Source organism: Sebastes fasciatus, chromosome 5, assembly GCF_043250625.1.
Source record: "Sebastes fasciatus isolate fSebFas1 chromosome 5, fSebFas1.pri, whole genome shotgun sequence".
Lineage (NCBI taxonomy): Eukaryota > Metazoa > Chordata > Actinopteri > Perciformes > Sebastidae > Sebastes > Sebastes fasciatus.
This window is the reverse complement of record NC_133799.1, coordinates 8,670,508-8,690,522: the sequence shown is the minus strand read 5'-3', so window position 1 is coordinate 8,690,522 and position 20,015 is coordinate 8,670,508. Positions and strand designations below refer to the sequence as shown.

General features: G+C 39.7%; 1 protein-coding gene across 1 annotated transcript in view; it reads left to right on the top strand.

Moving 5' to 3' along the window:
• raver2 (ribonucleoprotein, PTB-binding 2) overlaps positions 1–11,968 on the top strand; it is a 94,621-nt gene extending 82,653 nt beyond the window's left edge. Inside the window, exons 12-16 of the mRNA XM_074636710.1 lie at positions 1,632–1,813; positions 2,539–2,652; positions 3,119–3,220; positions 4,822–5,040; positions 9,167–11,968. Coding sequence (XP_074492811.1) covers positions 1,632–1,813; positions 2,539–2,652; positions 3,119–3,220; positions 4,822–5,040; positions 9,167–9,307 — 758 coding nt within the window. The 3' untranslated portion in view covers positions 9,308–11,968. The remainder of the gene's footprint in view (positions 1–1,631; positions 1,814–2,538; positions 2,653–3,118; positions 3,221–4,821; positions 5,041–9,166) is intronic.
• Positions 11,969–20,015: the final 8,047 nt, after the last annotated feature.

The window sequence follows — 20,015 nt, the reverse complement described above, 5'->3', positions numbered from 1 at the left end:
GTAATACGCTTGTTCAACCTCACAGTGATGACCAGACTCTAGAAAGTTACTGCCTCAGGCCAAGAAATAGATTTACACTTTGGTTTTTCAACGGGTTAAACAAACAAGATACAACAGGTTCATTTGTGAGTGTGGTATATTTTCAAGTCTTGCACATGACCGAGAGGCCCTAAGGGTAAACACATGGGTAAGAAGCATAAGTTGAGAATATGGTCATAAGATAGGACCAGGGGCTGAAAGATAAATGTGTAGGACAAAGGAGCCATGCATGGTTGTACGTTCAGCTCAGATGTTACATGACATGAACCCGATATAAGGAGGCGCGAGAGCTCCGAAGTGGAGGACTCTCAGATTTGACTTGAGACCTCCGGACGTTCTAGACGTTCGTTATGACATTTGTTGCTTGTTTGTAATAAACTCTATTATACCAAAAAGAACAGTGTCCGCGGAGCATCCTTCCTCATCACTTCAACAGCACTGTCGCAGGAAAGAGACTACATGAGCTTTAGATGTGCAGATTTCTTTGCCTTTGGAGAGAGTCAGGTTAGCTGTTTCCCGCTGTTTCCAGTCTTTATGCTAAGCTAAGCTAACTGGCTGCTGGTCCCATATATAACGTACAGACTTGAGAGTCTAACTCTCAGCAAGAAGCAGAGCCATATTTGCATGTTTTCCCAAAATGTTGAGCTGGTTAGACTGTTATCAGGTCATTAAATGTGCATTATCAGTGGTTATAAGCCTCATAGATGTTGGTCAGTAGGGCCCTGCTACACCCAAGGAGAAAGGAGAAGGAATAAAAGCAGACGACAGGAACCTCTAAAGACCATAGTAATTATGACAGGAGCAAAAGCGGAAGTGAGGTGCTGTAGTACAGACAGTGTGAAACTCCATAATCGGTGGAGGTCAGGGACGATGGATGTGTTCATAAGCGTTGAGTTTCACTTTCGAACACATTTCACATTTGAAACGTAGTTATGTTAAGCTAAAACACAAGTTTTTCCCTAAACTTAACTAAGTGGCTTTGTTGCCTCAACCTAAAGAAGCTGTTTTGTTTGTCTTCAAAATGTAAAGTTTCATGCAGTTTTGCAATGTGTTAAAACGTGTTGCTTTTAAGTTTCACTTTTTCAACTTAGTAGGCGTAGTAGGCCCCTGCTGACCCACATCTATGAGGCTTTTACTGTAGCGAGCGATAGCGCCTATTTAATGGCCTGATAACAGTGGAGTCCGGTGAAATGTTGAACAGTTCTTTTAAAACCCTCCTGGAGCATTGAGCACTCATCTGACGTTGGTTTGTATGTTAAGTATGTTAAACACTCATGGTTTTCTCCACAACAGTGCTACTAATGCACTGCTTCTGTGCCTCGTCATAGTTTCGAAGCTCTTCCAAAAGCAGAGTGAGGATTTTTTGGTGCAAACTGAAGATAGAGGTCAACTTTGGAAAAGGGGATGATGCTTTAGGAGTGGTTAACTGTGGTTAATCTAAAAGGACTACAGCTGCCGTCCTCCATGAAGGAGCAAGCTATAAATGTTTCAGAGCCAAGGGCACAACAGATGGATTAATGTTGGATTACTTTGAGATATTTTTGCCATGTTAATGCGTATGTGTGATCACCCACTCTTTGTTCCTCCTCCAGGATCAGTGGGGAACAAAGCCCAGGGAGGGCAGCCTGGCTCCGGGGTGTACGGCGGCTCGGTTGCTCCCGTCGTCTCCCAGGGCTCCGGCTCCTACTCCCACAACGTGTCAGCTACAACCACAGCCCAATACAGCACTGATACCTCCACTGACTACAGCCAATACAACCAGGCCTACACACAGGTACCGCAGCTCATACAGGACACACTAAACAGATGAAGGAATATGGTGATAGATGGATGGATGCGTGTTCACAATTGTGTTACTCTGCCTAAAATGTGAGAGAGAGGGATGGGTGCTGAATAGATGATCGATGGATGGATACATAATGAGTGGATGGATGAGAGCAGCAGTGACAGAGTGAGCTGTAACTACAGGAGGCAGGGAGGTGGAGGAGACGAGAATGGGAATGGATATTTGGACAGACAGTATGAGAGAGGATTTGGCAGAGAGCGCCGTGTCTTTCCATCTGTCCCTGCTCCCTTCATCTGTCTTAACACTCCAATCTGAACAAGTCGTGAAGCCTCCCTCCTGGCTGTTTGTCTGCATCTCTTTCTTTCTTTCTTCCTCCAATCTCGTCTTAGCGATGTCTCCTCCAGCAGCAAGTGACACATCTGATATTTGCAGCGCGATGCTAACCCAATTTTAAATGTTAATTACAATCTACTCATCCAAACAAATGAATCATGATTAGAGAACCAATAAAACGGTCGGTTTAATTTGTCTGGAAAGACAAGACAAAGGAGAGGAACAGGGGAGAGCCGTCGGCATGAACAATGGTTAATGAATGACAAAGAAAGAGAAAGAAAGAGACAAAAAAATCAGCAAAGACAAGAAAATTACTGAGCAAACATTCATCTTTCTGCACCTGATGTTTGCTGGTGTGTGTGTGTGTGTGTGTATCATAGGAGGCCATGCAGCAGTGGTACCAGCACTACCAAGCACAAGCACAAGCTCACACCTACAACACCGCTGCTCCACAGGACAACACAGCCACAGACTACAGCAAGGAGCACACACAGGTAACACACACTCATTTGTAACTGTGTGGGTTTCAATGTGAGTTTGTGTGTGCAAAATTATGGCTCATCATTTCAGTGTTTCTTTTTTTTTTTTCACCAAAAAGTAGCAGATTGGGTAAAATGATTTTTTTATGTTCCCATACATCATACAATTTGGGACACTGCTCAGAATATGTTATGTATGAGATAGATGAGATAAATGAGGAGAAAACACAAAAGACAATGCACATCAGCCAAATTTCATCCAAGTCTTCTAAAAGTACCACTGAAACTACAGAAAGAATGTTTGTTTGTTTTTTATTTTTAAAATCTAATTTTCACCGAATTTTGCATTTTTGGTTTCCATTTTTACGTTTTTAAATCGCTAAATGTTCAATAGATGCAGATACATTCCTGGATTTTTACTTGAAAGCATTTTAAACAATGAGCCCTACAGAATTTGTAAATTAACCTTCTTGTGTTCAAGGCTCCTCCGGTGTCGACCTACGGGGATTACACTTCCTACATGCAGGCGGTCACTCAGTACTACTCCCAGCCTGGAGCAGCCAACCAGGCCTACGCCAGCAAGGTAAACACACACACGCCTGACCCAAACCAAACATGATTCTAACCATAACCCCCATAACAGCGAAAACCGAAGTGCCAAAATGTCCTTACTGTCAAGATCCCACACAAACACAGACGCTCATCCATTAAAGGGTAACTTGTGTTGAATGTCTGACAACATTATGCAAAGAACCCTACAGAGAAATAAAACGTTTTTCTTATCTTTCACTTGATCCAGTCTGTTTGTTATTGTGTGTCTCGCTCAGAGAAGCCTCGTTCTGAAACCTTGCATAGCTTCCACATTGTCGAAATCAGCTAAATATTCAGCCATGACATTGCAAATTTTTTAGATAACACTGAGCTAAGCTTTCTGTACTCCAACACAACAAACCCTAACAACACCGGTGTCCCGTGGCACTCCGCTCTCCACTCACACTCACGTTTCTACCGTCGTCTCTTCCGGCAACAACTCACATGACACAATGACAAACAGAAAGTTAATAACGTTTAATTTCTCTGTAGGGTCCTCTCTGTAATGTTGTCAGACACATTACTAATTACAGAATCTGATCCTCTCAGATTCGGTCAACGGTGGTTGACCCAAATGAATACATTACAGCTTGTTTAGCGGCTGCAGCTTTCTCCATCAATACTGGACCAATTTATAAAATTGTTGTCCCCATTATTCACTTAGACACAAGAATATGAGAAAATAGGGTCCAGGTTGAAAAATACCAAAGTTACCCTTTAAGTGCTGGGGAGGAAAGTTTAATACAAATTAATCATTTGTTTCTTTGAATTAGTGAATAGTAATATGAATTTTAGGGAAAATTAAAATTATTATGAATAATAATTATTAACATTATTAGTTTACATTATTACATTCATGACTAATTCATTTGCAGAAGTTATTAATTACAGCATACAAATGACTAATTATGTTTGTAGAAATTATCAGAAGCTCTTTAAAACCAAGTGAAACAGACGCAGTGTAAATGATCTGAGCTGCAGCCCTCAGAGCAGCATGTTGGTATTTACATGCAATTTGTGTGACCTCTCTCTAAGACACTGATACCCTGTTGGAGGCAATGCATCACTCTGCACCCAGCAGCTGACACACACATCTCCACACACCCTGAGCAGCAGGTCCAGGCTTATCTGCTGCTGCTGGAGGCCGTACGACTGAGTGTGTGTGTGTTTGTCTGAAGTGTTTGTGTGAAGTGTTTGCTTGAAGATGCAGCCAGAGTTGCATTCTGGTCGACTGAGCTCACTGTTGGAGGAGAAACTGATATCTTGGAGAAAATGATACGACGCGTTTCTGACATTAAACTTAACCAAAAATATGTTGACATGACATTGTAGCACTTAGTTTTGGCTCGTTGTCCTCAAGGAAAAGAACATCCGCAGACAGAAGGCGAATGAGTGTGTCATCAGACATCAGAACGTCTCATAATAGACACTAGGGGGCAGAAATAAATGAATAAAAGAGTGTGAGTCGGTTAATTTGTCAACAAAATGGACCCTAAAATGTAAAATGGCTTTGGGGAATATTACTTTTATTGTGTTTTTCCTGACTTGCAGTCTTCAGACAGTCAACCACCTGTCGTTCACTGTCTCTTCTAGGAGGTAGATGTGTGTAAGCCTCTAGGAGTCTCTCTGCACGCTGTCAGTAACGGCGCCGCCCCTCCACCGGCCGTCCTACCAGCTGCTGCCGTGCTGCCAGCCTACAGCACCTTGCCTTTAATGCCCGGCTTCCTCCAGGCGCCACACCCGGCGGCAGCCACGCCAAACCCCATCACGCACGCACACACTGCCGCCCCCGACTGGAACACCTACTACTATGTGAGTAGAGACAATGTACACTGTAATACAGGATGTGACACCTTTAGTACATCTGTGAGCAGTGATGGAATATATACTATTTACTCCACTACATTTATTTGATAACTTAGGTTACTTGTTACTTTGCAGATTCAGATTATCAAAGGAACAGTGTGTAACATTTTAGGAAACAGCGGTAACGTGAGCCGCTTAGTGTAAAACCGTGGTTCCGCCAACCGCCATCTAACTTCCTGTTGCTCCTAAAGTAGTCTTATTATTGTAAGAATGGCCTCTGAGCGAGGCAAACGGTGTTACCACGGTTTTGCACTCAGCAGCTCACCTTACCGCGGTCTTGGAAAGGGAGGAGTGAGCGGAGGGGTACTCAGTTGGTTGCAATCTGCAACCACACCACTAGATGACACCAAATCCTACACACTGTCCCTTTAATACAAAATATAAATCAACTGACAAATGAAGATATATTATTATAGATTAAGCTACTCTGCAGTATATTAAGTAGTTAAAATCACCTTTATCAGCTGTAATATTAAAGGGATGAACATATTAATGCATCACTAATTGTAATTCAGTAATATAATATAGATATATCTGAAATGTTCATAATGAATACTTTAACTTTTGGCACTTAAAATATATTTAACAACTAACTCAAAGGAAGATTTTGAATGCAGGACTTGTAACATAGTATTTATACACTGTGGTATTGCTACTTTTACTCAAGTAAAAGGTCATGAATACTTCTCCCACCATCATAATACAGGATGTAACACTTTTATTACATGTGGGAGTGAAGCTGGAGAAAACACCCTTTTCACTGTACTTTTTCCCCCAATTATTTTTCCATTTTGAAGTGATCATTGAGAGCGCGCTCAGCTCAGGTGACAAAATCCAAACATTTCATATTGCAGTGAGCTACTTCAGTGTTTCCCCTCTGACTTCTGATGTTAGTGGGCGGTTATTAGTTGTTGACAGTGGGGAGCTGAAGGATCGCTGTTCAGCTCGGTGAATTCAAAGTAATAATTCAGAATAACCACTACTGGATGGATTTATGTGTAATGAGATAATCCTTACACAAAGGCCAAAACAATATAATAAATATTAGCACAGACTATTATTTTCTGTAATTCTGTAGTGTATGAGTTGTCCGCCGTGGTCATAACCCTGTTGTTTGCATTAAAGAAGGAGTTATTGAAACTCCGAGAGAGTATCGGGATCACTATTTATTTTACTGTAGCTGCTTCACAATAAAAGCAGACAGAAAAGTCGATGAAAGGATTTTCACGTGAAGCAGCAACAGTAAGTGTTCATTGTAATATTAGCTGCTGTAAATGCATTACTACCATCATTTATGAAATAGTGATCAGAGTCTGGATTTGTCTTGACTGCGGATAGAAGCCAGTCTTTATTTTAAAAAGCATATATTAGAGACAGGCCTTGATGTCTGGTGTTTCCTGTTTTAACAAGTATATATGATCATATTTTAATAACACGTCTGGCTGTGTACGTCGTAACTGTTTTCTGATATGCATCCATTTTCATTTGCTTGCATTTTCATGATGCTGTTTACCCACCCTGGTGAGATGATGAACAGGATAAGAAAGCAGAAACAAAAATAATTCTATCTTCAGTCTATTTTTTCACATTTTCCACTAATGTTTGCTTGTTTTGTTATGAATTACTGGATAATGTGACCTATTCTGGTGTCTAAACATTAGACTTCCTTAGTTACTCTTTGGTTGAATTAGGGATGTCAACGGTTAACATTTAATCGGTTAACCACCGAGAACATTTTTGACTGGTTATGCATGTCGGTCTAGCGGTTAATTTACGGTCTATGTGTTAATTCAACATGCGCACAGAAAGGAAACTTTGGCACCCATGTTAACCAATTGAGCTGTTCAGACAGGATACACACACCGGGCCCGGCGCCACGGAGCGTGTGGGTGTGTGTGGGTGTGTGTGTGTGTGTGTGAGTGTCAAGCTGTGGTAAAGCAAATTTAAATCCAGACGAGAAAGCAGCCAAATGAGTATTGAAAATGTTTCAATTCAGAATCTGTGCGTCATCATCGGACACGATGGACAGCTAAGAAGGAGGACAGAGACCAGCTGATAATGATTGGTGGCTGATCGATCGGAGCATGTTAATGACCTGATCAAAATGCGGCAATAAACTTCAGCAAAGCCAACAGAAAATATAATAAAAGGCAAGACATTCACAACACAAAACATTAAATTGGATGGATATAGCGTTTCGAAATGCAGCGCCAAAGCTCAGTTAGTCAATAGAGCGCTGGAGTAAAAGGATAGCCCTTCCTATATTTCACGTCATTTTGTGCAATTAATTCTGAAAAATGAACTGGTTAGTTGCCGGTTAAAGTTGAAGTACGCGAGATTGGAGCAAATATGATTAAAAAAAGTCATTTTTCTAAAACGGGCGCTATATTGGGATAGTAGTACATGAAACAGGTAACCTGACAAAAATCATGTGCCTCGGTGTCCTCCGGTGCTCCTAACGGCATCTGCAAGATTTCACAGACCGGAGGAAAACAAGCAGTCAGAGCTGATCTGAGGTCTGTTATCCAGCTGCCGTCTATGAAAGCCGGCTGTCAATCACTCGCGAACTCCGACCAAACGGTCAAACTAGGCCCGCTGATCAAATATGAATCAATATTATGTTACGTTAATGCCTATTTCTCGTCTCAAATGTTTTCAGAATCATCTCGTAGTGCACGGTTTCGGTGCACGGCTAGATTTTCTAAAGCCTGAAAACAGAACCATGATGAGGTGCAGAAGTCTTGTTATCTCTCAGAACACTTGAATTACAATATGCTGAAAGGTTATTATGGGATTTTTGCCCAATTATGCCAAAAATATACTGCCTGCTGCCACTTTAATGGGTGTCGGGCTATTGAAAGCAAAATGAAGTGAAACTGACATGTCTAGGTTGAACTGCTCTCAACCACAAGTAGTTGCTTTGTTTTGAGGTGTCACAAGCCACAAAGTCTGAGAACGACTGCTGATGACTATGGCGATAGTAGATCAATGTGTTCTATTACATGTTTGGCAATTTTCTGAGATGTGGCAATAGAGCTACAGTACAGCCATGACTTTGTCCTCATCTTTTAAGGGTGTGAAAACTATTTAGAGGAGAAGAAGAGGAGGAAAGAGAGAGACAGAGACAGAGAGCAGACAGGATCCAGACGCCTGAGCTAAGCCTCGTCTGTAGAAAGATTTACATTTGTTTGTACAGACAGTCTGCGTGGTCCTCTAGAGCCACCTTCAGACACAAACACAGGATGTTTGCATTGTTGTCAAAATCCACAACAACACATTTTTCACTTTTTCCAATCTCTTCTTTTAGTTTCTCGTCAGATTAAAGTGTCGATCAATGTCGTGATGAAAACACACTAAATACATGAAAAGTCTCATGTGTTTCATGTATCATTTAATACATACAGTAAGTAAGCACACAGTAGTGATAAACAGAGATGTAGGCAATCCACACAAAAATCAAGAGAAAGCCAAGTCAGCAAAAGCAAAAAGAAGAAAAGCAAAGGCCCGAAAATAAGAACAATCCCCATAATTAATTAAATATCACATAAAAAAATCTGCTTGGAAAAATAGCAGTGGAAAGGACCTTTAACTTAAGAGTGAACCATTTTCAGGATATCTTAACATTTTCACATTAAATTAAATTTTATTTATGGCAATTTAAAAAAATAATGTTCGTAACAGTGAAGTTTTTCTTGCTCTCTTTATTGAAACAAATCAAAACACAAATTTTACAACAACAGTAACAACATATAAGTGTGGAGATACAAAAATTGAGTAGTGCTTTTAATTTTATCCAAAATAAGGGACGCTTTTTCTACTTGGAAATTTGAAGGTCTACGTTTGCTGTGTGGCTTGGAGTTATTTATTTTTGACTTGTGAGTGTGGAAGTGTTCGAAAAAGGCGTAGAAGTTTGATTGAATCATCTTTTATTTTCTAAAAGTAAGACACGTGATCAGTAAGTGCAACAGTAGTAGCTGACCTTGTTCCTTTAACATGTAAGATATTTAAGTGTTATACTGTTTCTTCACCTCTACTGTCACTCTTCCCTCTCTTCTCACTTCTGTCTCCTCAGAACCAGACGAGGGGCCACAAGAGAGAGTACCCTCAGCTGGCGGTGCAGGAAGTGACATCATCAGACGGTGCCTACATCGGGCAGCACTCCCAAGGCCTGGGAGGGCAGTACGCTGACTACTTTAAGAGGAAGAGGCTCTAGTATGAACCAAACCACCTTAAAGCCTAAAGCTTATGGAGGGAGGCACACACACACACACACACACACGAACACACACACAGCGTCTGCTGGATGTTACAGCTCCCTCTAGTGGCCTTTCTGTGGCTGCCATTTTGCATCCCTAAGTAGGTATTGAGTTTAATAGAATTCAGGGTTGCAAATGGCTCAAGTGAAAGCAAGCCATAGTGCTCTTTGATCGTGGCACTTCTATACACACACACACACACACACACATAGACACAAACACGGTGTTGCTTTTGTCCTGTTCAAGCCTTAACTCTAACTTAAACTGTTGTTTCTCAGTCAGTGTGTCAACCGTACTCAACTAATATTATCTTGTACATTTTTTCTAATATAATGTAAACTAAAGTATATACTGTATCTGTACGTATAAGCTGCTTTTGTATCTGCAGCCAGGCGGCCTGTCTGTCTGTCTGCCTGCTGAAACTGTCTTAGGACTGGTCTACAGTCAGGTGTCTCTTTTCAAACTCACGCTTTTGATTAGTCAGTCGAACTGACATCTGTTTGTTCCCGCTGCAGTGTCTTTTCTCTTTTCCTGGTATTGCCCAGGTTTCCTCTTTTATATCTCCCCTCGCGGAGGATTAGAGTGTGTGTGTGTGCGTGTGTGTTTATGCGTGTTGATATGCTGTTTCTGTAGGAAGTGTCAGCCATTTCAATCCCAACGTTTGGGAGCATATCAGGAAAAAAAGGGGCCTGAACCAATCACACCCCTTAATTGTGGTGACTTTACAAAAAGCTTCCCTCAATGAATGGACCTTTCTCTATAAAGAAAGATAACAGACTGGTGTAAATACAGTGTGTAATACAGAATATATAAAGCCATGCGTAACAGACAATATCACATTTAATGGACATTCCCCAGCTCTGTTTGCGAGCGTATTGTACCACATGAATGACAGGAAAACATTAGGCTCGTTCGAGATGCGCCAGGCCTGCAAAACGCATGCCGGTTAGATTTGTGTCCGACTTGATCCCGACTTGCTCTGACGTCGTGCACACGTGAGCAACGATAACCTCACGAGATCGAGGCGGCTGCAGTTTTTAGAGCCAGGCACCGTACTGTAGATGCTCTCCACCGACTACAAGACCCAGGGCATTATGGGAAACGCCTGGCTGTCGCCTGATCAAAGAGCTGATTGGCTCTTAGTGTTGACAACAAACCTCACGTTTTTTAGAAAATACAAATTATCTGTTCAATTGTAATATTTAACGCTAGATTGTAGGCTATTAGTCTCATGTTGTGCATTGAAGGTTTAATCTGTTAACATCATATCAATAATAATAATGATGGTTATTTATAAGCACTTATAAAAACAAGCTTTACAAGGCGGACATAAAAAGAATAAAGGATATAATACAATGCAAGATACACGCACATTTCCGCATAGTTTTACAAACAAACATAAATAAATCTGAATGTGGTCTGCAAACTAAAAGCAGCCTACAAATCGGATCTAACAGGACGTCACTTTTCCTGTGACTTCCTGTAAATTCTTTGAAGGCTGCTGGAAACGGCTGGCCGACTTGGCCGCAGCTTTTTGCCATCGCCCCCTGCTGCCTGCCGCCTGATCTCGTCTACTTTCCAGGCGAGGCGCAGTTTATCTCCAACGAGCCTATTTACTGCGTGTCTGTTTTTTTGCAATCTATACTGTTATATATTTGTAATATAATATAATAATATTCCAAGGCAATTTATTAACATTGAATCAAATTGTGTTGACTAAATGTAGTTGTCTGGTTTGGTTTTTAACATTTAAGCCAAATTTGAGTGCACAGTCCTTTCTCCTCTCTTCTCTCCTCTTTTTTCTGTTGTAACACAGTTGGGTGTTTTTGGGAAGATCTGTTGGGACTGTTAAAAGCAGCTTTACTTCCATTTTCCAGCTGCCATTAGAACATAAAGGATTCAGGCTGTACGTTTGTCCCAAATCCATACTACATACTGACTCAAAGCAGGTTCTCTCAGTACAAAAAAATCCTTCCATGGAGGAGCCGTCCACTGATGGGAAGTAAAACTGATGGTTAATGTCGATGAACGGCTCCAGAAACATTTCATTTTCTCTTTGTGAAGTTTAATTGGCAGTGATATTCTAAAGTTGCAGTTTGATTGTATGCATAGTGCACATATTGCATCATTTCCTGTTACTATAAAATGGTAAAGTATGTTTTTGTATACTGACTGCAAACAACAGTATACTATAAAGATTAGTATATACTGTATATACAGTTGGTATAGTAGGGCTGTCACGAAATCAGATTATCACTATATGATTATCGTGGCTAAAAGAATTCCCAATTACGCTATTATCGCAATATCTATAGAGAATTTGAAAAAAAAATTCAATCAATCAGAATTCATCTTTAATTTTGTGCATTTTGTCTCTTTTTCGGCAAAAGAATTACACTCAAAATGCGAGTGTGTGGAGGTGGAGAGAGAGTCTGTAACCATAACTGTATATATCAAATTATTTAAGAGGCACTGGATTATTTACACTATATTATTATATGTGTTATTAACATGATATCAATATTAAATTTTTTGAAGTTGTGTTACCAATATATCTCAACACCCCTAGTATGTAGTATGAGATTGGGACACAGTCTTTATCATTTGAGAGATGCTACGATCCTCAGAATCAAAAACGTTTCACATTTTTCTTATTTTTTTGTTCATCAGATGCTACTATAACGAGCCACTGTGCATGTTATTTTCTTTAATGGGCGCTGGTAGAATTTCGACACCTCAGTTTGAAGTATTTAGGGGAAACAGAAAAAAAGCAAACTATATGTTAATATTAGTAGAGCTGATTTATTTCCAACTGTTTTTCTAAGTGAACAGAGAAATACTTTTTTATTCTTTGTGAAAAAAAAAAAAAGATTTCTTTAGGTAGTTTGTTTGATTAGAGCAAATGCTGTGAACTGAATTACACTTCATGTCCAGAAGGTTTGATGTTTATTACTAAGGAGGAGAGGGCTTGGTATTTTAATATTATAGTGTAATATTATGTTTTTTATGTGCACAACCCGGCAATAACTAAGTCTCCCACTACTGTAGAAAGTTGAATGTAAAATGTTTATTTTCTAGTGTAAATTATTCACACAGCATTATCATATATATACTCCTACGTAATGACGCATATGCTTAGTAAAAGCTTCTTTTTTTTCCCTGTTTGTATGTCTATTTGTATTCTGCTCATATCTGATTATATATCACGGAGCAGAATATTACTTGCATAGCCATGGCAACCACGCTCACACACTGTGAAACCCAATAGCAGGTGAGATCAGATAATGACGATACGTCGGTTTGGACCAGATATGTGGCGCGAGTTTCTCATCTGCTCGCTGTAAACAGGATGTACATGATGTTTACATGTGCAGACACAATAATAATGGAAGAGTATAAGTGGTAATGTAGTGTGCAGGTACGCTTATTAAGTACCAATAAAATGGCTTAACATTAAACTAAAGGGCAATACTTAACATCCCTCTATTCTATTCTTTGTCGACTCTCTTGCTGCCTGCTCTTCATCCAGTTGCATGTTTTCTTAAGTCTCGCTTTCATTTTGAGAATCATATTTAACATGAAACTGTGACACATTTTGAAGCATGCATCCATAACATGTTTCATTGAGGATATGGACAATAGAAAGAAAAGAGTAGACGAGCATTAGAGTGCCAAACAAAGTGAGAATGTATTCAGCTAAATATTTGTACAAATCCTTTACAGGCAGGAAGAGGATCAGCGAGAATAGCTGCTGATCAAAGCCCGTTATGTGTTCTTTGTTTCCACATATTTAACATCATGAATTTACTCACTTTTTTTTTGCATTCAGTGGCTCCCTTCCTTTTTTCTTTTGTGTTGCCCATTTGGGAAGTCTTTTAATGGAGGATATGGATAAATTACAATTGAATACCCACAGACTCTTCTTGTTTTACAATCAGTCATTTTCATACACTGACATTTCCCATAATTTTAATTCAGACAGTTGATGGTTTCCTGCTTTCCCCACTGATCGTAAAATCTAAAGAGTATTGCGTATTAGATTAATCTTATGTTTAGCTTGTAAACATTTTTTTTACTTTTTCTTCCCCACTTTTTTTCTTGCAACTATCATAATCGTTCTACTTACCATGCATTTATATTTTCAATTTCCATTTATTCTAATTTCACTAACTCATCTTTGCACTATTGTGACTGACAGTGTGTCCTGAATGTTTTCTGTATGATTCTGACTGTGACTTCTGGTGGCTGTGCTAGTTAAAAATGCTTTTATTTTTGTGATTTATTTTTCTTCAGGCCTGCACAGTACTATTAAAATCAGACCAACATATATTTAACCATTTTGCTTCACTTAAATAACCACAAGGTCTTAACAATATTTCTAAATATGACTCCAAATTAACACCTTATAACATTTTCCCACTCAAATGTGTTCTCCATCTGGCTTTGCAACTGATTTCATTCAATAATGGACTTCAAAATGCTGCACTTAGGTTCAGTACTGTATATTAAATGAATACAGTAACTGTCTTCACATTAAAGAAAGACATTTGAAATGCAGATCATGCTTTAATTCTGTGTTTCTTGAACTCATAATATAATCTGCATGATTAAATTCTGCTGTTATATTGCACCCACGGCAGTTTAACGACCAAATATCTATATGTAGATGTGCAGGTCTGTAATTTAAACATCGTTGAAGCCCTCTTCATCACCTTCTCTGCTGTGCTGCTCCAACACCTGAACTGTCTGTTTGAGAGAGATCCAGTTGTTTTTCCAGTTGTGTTCCAATGTAAAGTTGGGGAGAACAACTCAATTGTCCCTTCTTTTTCATTCTGTATCTGTAATCAAATCTACTTCACATGACATCTCTCTCTCTCCATCTGTGGCTGTTTGTACTGTAGAAGACATTTTTGCATTTTCCCCTCTGAAGCAGTTCTTTTAATTGATTTGTTTTTCTTTCATCAGCCTGATCCCCCTGAATCAACTGTAACCACCATTTTATGGCGTTCCTCTGGCTGTCTGGCTCGGAGCCTCAGTTTGATTTGCTTCCTGGTGTGAGTGGATTAAAAGCGGCCAGCTGGACTCCGCTCTCACCTCCACCTCTCTAAAAGACGGGATAGAAATGTCTGTGTGTGCGAATGTGTGATCGGACCAGAGACGGGGCCTCTGTGTTTGTGGATGTGAACAGCTGAGGCAGCAGAAGCACCGTCTGCTTGTCTGTTTTCCCCGTCTGTCTTCCTGACTGTCTGTTTTCCACTCTGACTGTCCATGCCTGAATTATTTTATTGGTGTCAGCTTTTTCTCTGCCCTACGTGTCACTTGCTCTAAAGCCATGACTGTATGTACTACAGAGTTGTGTGTGTGTGTGTGTGTGTGTGTGTGTGTGGATGTCAAAACTATTGAGGACAGAACAAATCTGAGCTCTAATCCTGCAAGTCTAGATTTGATAGTGCAAAGGGACATATTCCTAAAAATACCTGTATGGGGACAGAATCAGGAGTATAACTGACCACAAAGAATTGGGTTACTTGACTGGAATGTAGGGCTTCCTTTACTTGCCAATTTCAAGGTTTCACACCCTCAGTTTTGGCCGTTCACATGCAAAAACAGACTCAGAGACAGAGAGAAGTGTCACTCTTTCTTCCACTTTTCTAGTGTACTCCACCTGCTTGTCCAAAATCCTTTTAAGTTACATGAAACTCAAAACCAGTAACTCAACAGTGTTAATTGTGTCGGTTATCTTGCCAACAAGTCTTCAAAAGCCACCAATTAACTGTTAATTGCTAATTTTTTTTGTCGCAGACTCTGCTCTTCACCTTTTGATTGATTTATTGACAGGTCATTAATCTAACTGGCAGGTTAAAGGGATAGTTTGGGTGTTTTTAAGTGGGGTTGTATGAGGTACTTATCCATAGAAGGTGTATTACATACAGTAGATGACGGTCGGCACACCCCCAGTTTGGAGAAACAGACAGGAGCACCGACACTGGAGCAAAGCAATCTACTGCTGTGGATGGGGCCGGCAGCAAAACATATTTTAGCCACCTAAAAGAAAGGCGTACCTAAAAACATCAATATCTGTTTTAGTGTACGCTATATTTAGAATATTTTCACCACTTTATCTTGCCGTCAGACAGCCCTTTCCTTCTCCTTTCCGACGGGGAACTGAACTGAAAGTGAAACTTAACTATGCTCCCTCCAAAGCCAGCAGGCTTAGATGACAAAAACAGTATAGACAAGTTTCACATTTAGTTCAATTCGCTGTCAGAAAATACACTAAATAGAGCGTACACTTAAACCAATATTCTTTTTTTTTAGATGAGCCTTTCTTTTAGGTGGCTAAAATACATTTTGCTGCCGTCCCCGTCCACAGCGGTACATTGCTTTGCTCCGGTGCCCTTGTCTGCTTCTCCTACTGGGGGCGTGCCGACCGTCATCTACTGTAGGTAATACACTGACTATGGCTAAGTACCTCATACAACCCCACTTCAAAACACCTGAACTATCCCTTTAAGAATTGAGTTAGTGTTATTACATAAACCCATTGTGCTGATTTTTCACCGTGAAACCGCCAAGCATCTTATTCAAAGTGAGGAAGAAAAAGGATATTTCAGCCAGAACTGCACAGTGCACACACAACAAAAACTGGGTTGGTAAACAAGATTTAGTGCAAATCTTGTTTGCCATACTTTAGTGTTACTGCTGTAGCTTTCATTTGGTTTCTTGTTGAGTTGAACCTGGCGAAGCTGCTCTGTAGTATTTTCAGTTCAGGTTGTTTGAAGTTCACCTGGCTCTCAAACTATAGTGGGAATCTTTTGTTGTACTGTTCAACATTCGTTGCCATAACAACCTACAGTAAGCCATGTTGAGTTGTTGTTGTTGTTGTGTGTGTGACCTTGAGGTTGTTTGCATTTCTCCTAGTAGTCGTGATTTTATTCGCATCCAATAGAAACCATCCTGTATCTGTATACCTTTGAGAACGGTGTGACAGTCAGTAATGTGCGTGACCTGCTGAAGCCTGTTTGTCAGAAATTTGTTGGTTAGCACATTTTCATATTCTTCTTTTATTCTGCCAAACGGTTTAAATTGTGATTATACACAAAACTTGTGCTCTGAACATGGTTTATGCTTCGAAAATCAGACCCGGTCTGCTCTCACATCGTGACTTGCAGATTGATTGAAGCGGTTAATGAGAGTCAAACTGGTGTTTACTTCACCTGGTGTTCCATGTGTGCTGGAACCAGTAATTGCAGGTGTAGGTGTAGTTCTCTAAAAATGTACGCTTGGCAGGTAATGGGGGTAAGGAGAGACAGGCTGAAAGAAAGAGAGGAATGGAAAAACAACTCCGGCTGCCGTCAGCCGCTCAGCCTTTAGGGATTTCTTTTTTTAACTTTTTTTTTGTGGCGTTCTCCTCTTCTGTCTGCTCGCTCAGTGAAGAGTGTTGGTTATGTCTGCCAGACTCTTGCATGTTGCACGTACCTGTAGAGCTGTCACACACACACTCCCAACACACTGGAAACGTCTCCTCTCTGCTCTGGTGTTTGTATTAGCTGGACTCTGACGCAACCTCTCCCGGTGTGATCCAAATCGATATGAATACATTATTGTCCTCATGTTTTTGTGCTTATTATCATCTCTCCTGTGGAGTAAATCGTCCAGCATTTTCAGTATCAACAGAGAAAACAATCACAGTTTGCATTTTGATACCGCAGGCCAACTGACAAACATCATTCCCTCTCTCCCTGGTGAACAGATATCTGATTGCAGACGCTCACATAAGGTCACAGTTGGCATCGAGCCTCCAAACCTGTCAGTCACCGGATGTGCAAATGTGGCAGCTTAGTGCAGAATAATCCCACTAAATCGGCACCAATCACACTTAAAGGATAAGGCTGATGATATTGTGTATTTTTGTTGGTCTTGACAAATCCCTTAAAAAAAGGCCAAAACCAACGATGTGTTAGTCCGTCTCTTTCTGACTTCCATAACCTGGTCTGTGCCTGTTTTCAACCCCAAGCCCAGTAGCTTCTACTAAATCTGGTAACCAATATATAAATATATATATATGAAAAAATGTCAGTGCAGGATGCACATAATAATAACCAGAATAAATTCCACTGTTTGGTTTCTTGTTAGCAGCCTGGACGTGTTCGCTGCACAGAGAATGACATGTAGATAAAAGTTATATAGATATAGTTGAGCTTCAGTGTTCATTCTTGACCTTGAAAATAGCAGTTTTGATTTAAAATTCTCTCTGGTGTCGGATGTGGATGTCCTCCTCGGTCTTCCTCCGGTCGTCCACCGTCGATGTTGTGAGTGGCTTTTGTCTTTATTCCGGTGTTCACTGTCCTCACTGTTTCACCAGTTGTTGCATGCGATGTCGTACACCAGTGTAGTCCTCCTCTCTTTAGGAGTGTTTTTGTTTTTAGGATGTACCAGCAGAGATGATAAAGTGTTCATATCTAATCTAGAAATACTTTCCATGACTTAAACACAGGCTTGGCATTATATCAAAGTGAAGATTGGGACCTGAGTTTAACGCTGGGATTAGTTTGTTGGTTTATATGTTGGCAAGGGCTGCCTAAAGCTAAAGCACTATTAGTTTCAGTCTTCAGTCTTAAAAGGAAATACTGTCATAGGCTGAGTTGGGACACAGCTAACGCTGTATGAGAAGGAAATCTAGACGCTTTTTGTCATTTCATAACATCAAATACAATGTTGATGTTTTCTCATGGCAAACTTGTGCCATACAATCAGATTTTTGTTTTTAGAAATACAAGTGTTTAGTTTCTTAGTTTGGTTTCACAGGTCATTCTGTACCTGTGCTGTGCTTTTATAATGCACATTTGCATGTCTGGCTCGAAGCCTTTGAATAGAGTCTCCATTGTTTTTCAACAAAGGACTACTTCTTTGGATGTATCAAATGATAGATATATCTTGAATTTATCTGATGTTGCAATATTATCTTTAAAACTGCCTCCCACAGTTTGATAGTATAAAATAACATTTTTTATATCTGTTACTTGTGTAGAATATCAGCCCCGTTCTGAATGTTGAGTGTTGGGACTGATGGAGAATATCTCTATTATTTTTCTGTGCCTCTCTGTGCCACCAACTAGACGTGACGTCCTCATGATGATTGTACTCAATGGGGCCCAGTTCCCCGAAATGAACACAGCACAAACAAAGCCTGCGTACGCCCGTGGCGGAGGATGTTCTTGACTCTGTTGTAACGCTGGTGGTAATCTTAACCTGTTAGCGAGCCAGCTGCAGTTCAGGATAAATTCTGTTTCAGTGTAAATGCAGCCTCAACTTATTTTTTGGGTCTTTAGTTGTTAATAGAAATATGATGACATGAAAATACAGTTGTTGTGTTTATTTACATCAGAACAGAAAATCACGTGTAGTAGTTGTGATTCTTTTTTTTTATATAGCTGAATCACTTCAGGTTAAAATCCAGATTTTTCTGTTCTTGTGTAAATGGAGCCTCCTCTAAGCTTCAGTGCGTTGCCATTGTACCAGTATGTATTCTGCATATTACACAGGGTCAGCGGTGAGGCTAGACTTTGCAATAGTGAATGACTGTGTGTGCGTGTGTGTGTGTGTGTGCGCTGATCACAAAGCTTTGCAATACTGAAGTATTTCTGATTTTCTGACACATTTTAATGGCTGTAGATAAATCTAGATTTGCCGTGCTTCTTGCTTTGTAAACAGTTTTTCGCTTTTTAAGTATGTGGATTTTTTTCTGACCTGAATATACTGTAGATTTTGCAAAACTTTTATATCACACTGACATAGCTATTGTTTTACTGTGAATAATGTATTTCTAGAGCAATTTTAGCATGCCTACTTACACATGTAATATATAGAACAAACTGTTTTCAGTAGTTAAATAATATATTGCATTTGGACTGACACAGACAGAACACAACAAACACTGATTTTATTTATTTTTTCATTGTCCATTTATGGATACTTTTACCTTCCATAATTCATACTTTCGTCTTATTTTTTGAAGAATATATATATTTCTTTCCTCTTATTTTGAGCAGAAGGAATTGTCTTTTACATTCCTAAATAAAATGTGGACTGAAGCGAAACTTTGTGTTCTTGATAGTTCTTTTTTTTTCTGCCTTTCTGCCAACATTCACAGCAAAAGCCATACGATTACATGGAGAACTGACCATTTCTTGAAGTCATGATAATCTATAACTGAGTGAGATTTTACGGCTCACGTCCACTGATGGATTTACAACCGAAAAAATACTCTGCACTTTTATAAGTGTTCTGGCATATTGGAGAATTAAAAAGAAAATATAATTATGAGAAAAACTGAAATAACAAATAATCTAAAATGTATAAAATGCCATGTGAATAATCAATGATTATTCTTTCTCCCTGTGTACCATCTGAAGTCCTTAAATATACAATCTGCAGCAACGGCAATTGACTTTTTTTTTGCAATATTCTGTATAGTATATAGACATTTCATAAAGTATTTGTGGCCAACTAAAAAAACTGTAGAGGAGATGAAAAGTGAAGTGATACTGCCCTCATGTGTATCTCACAGGTACTTATTCACCCAAATTTAAATGTGCCCTGATTGCATGGATCATTTTTACACTATTGTGGCCAAAAATTGAGTCAGTGGTCTGACATATAACT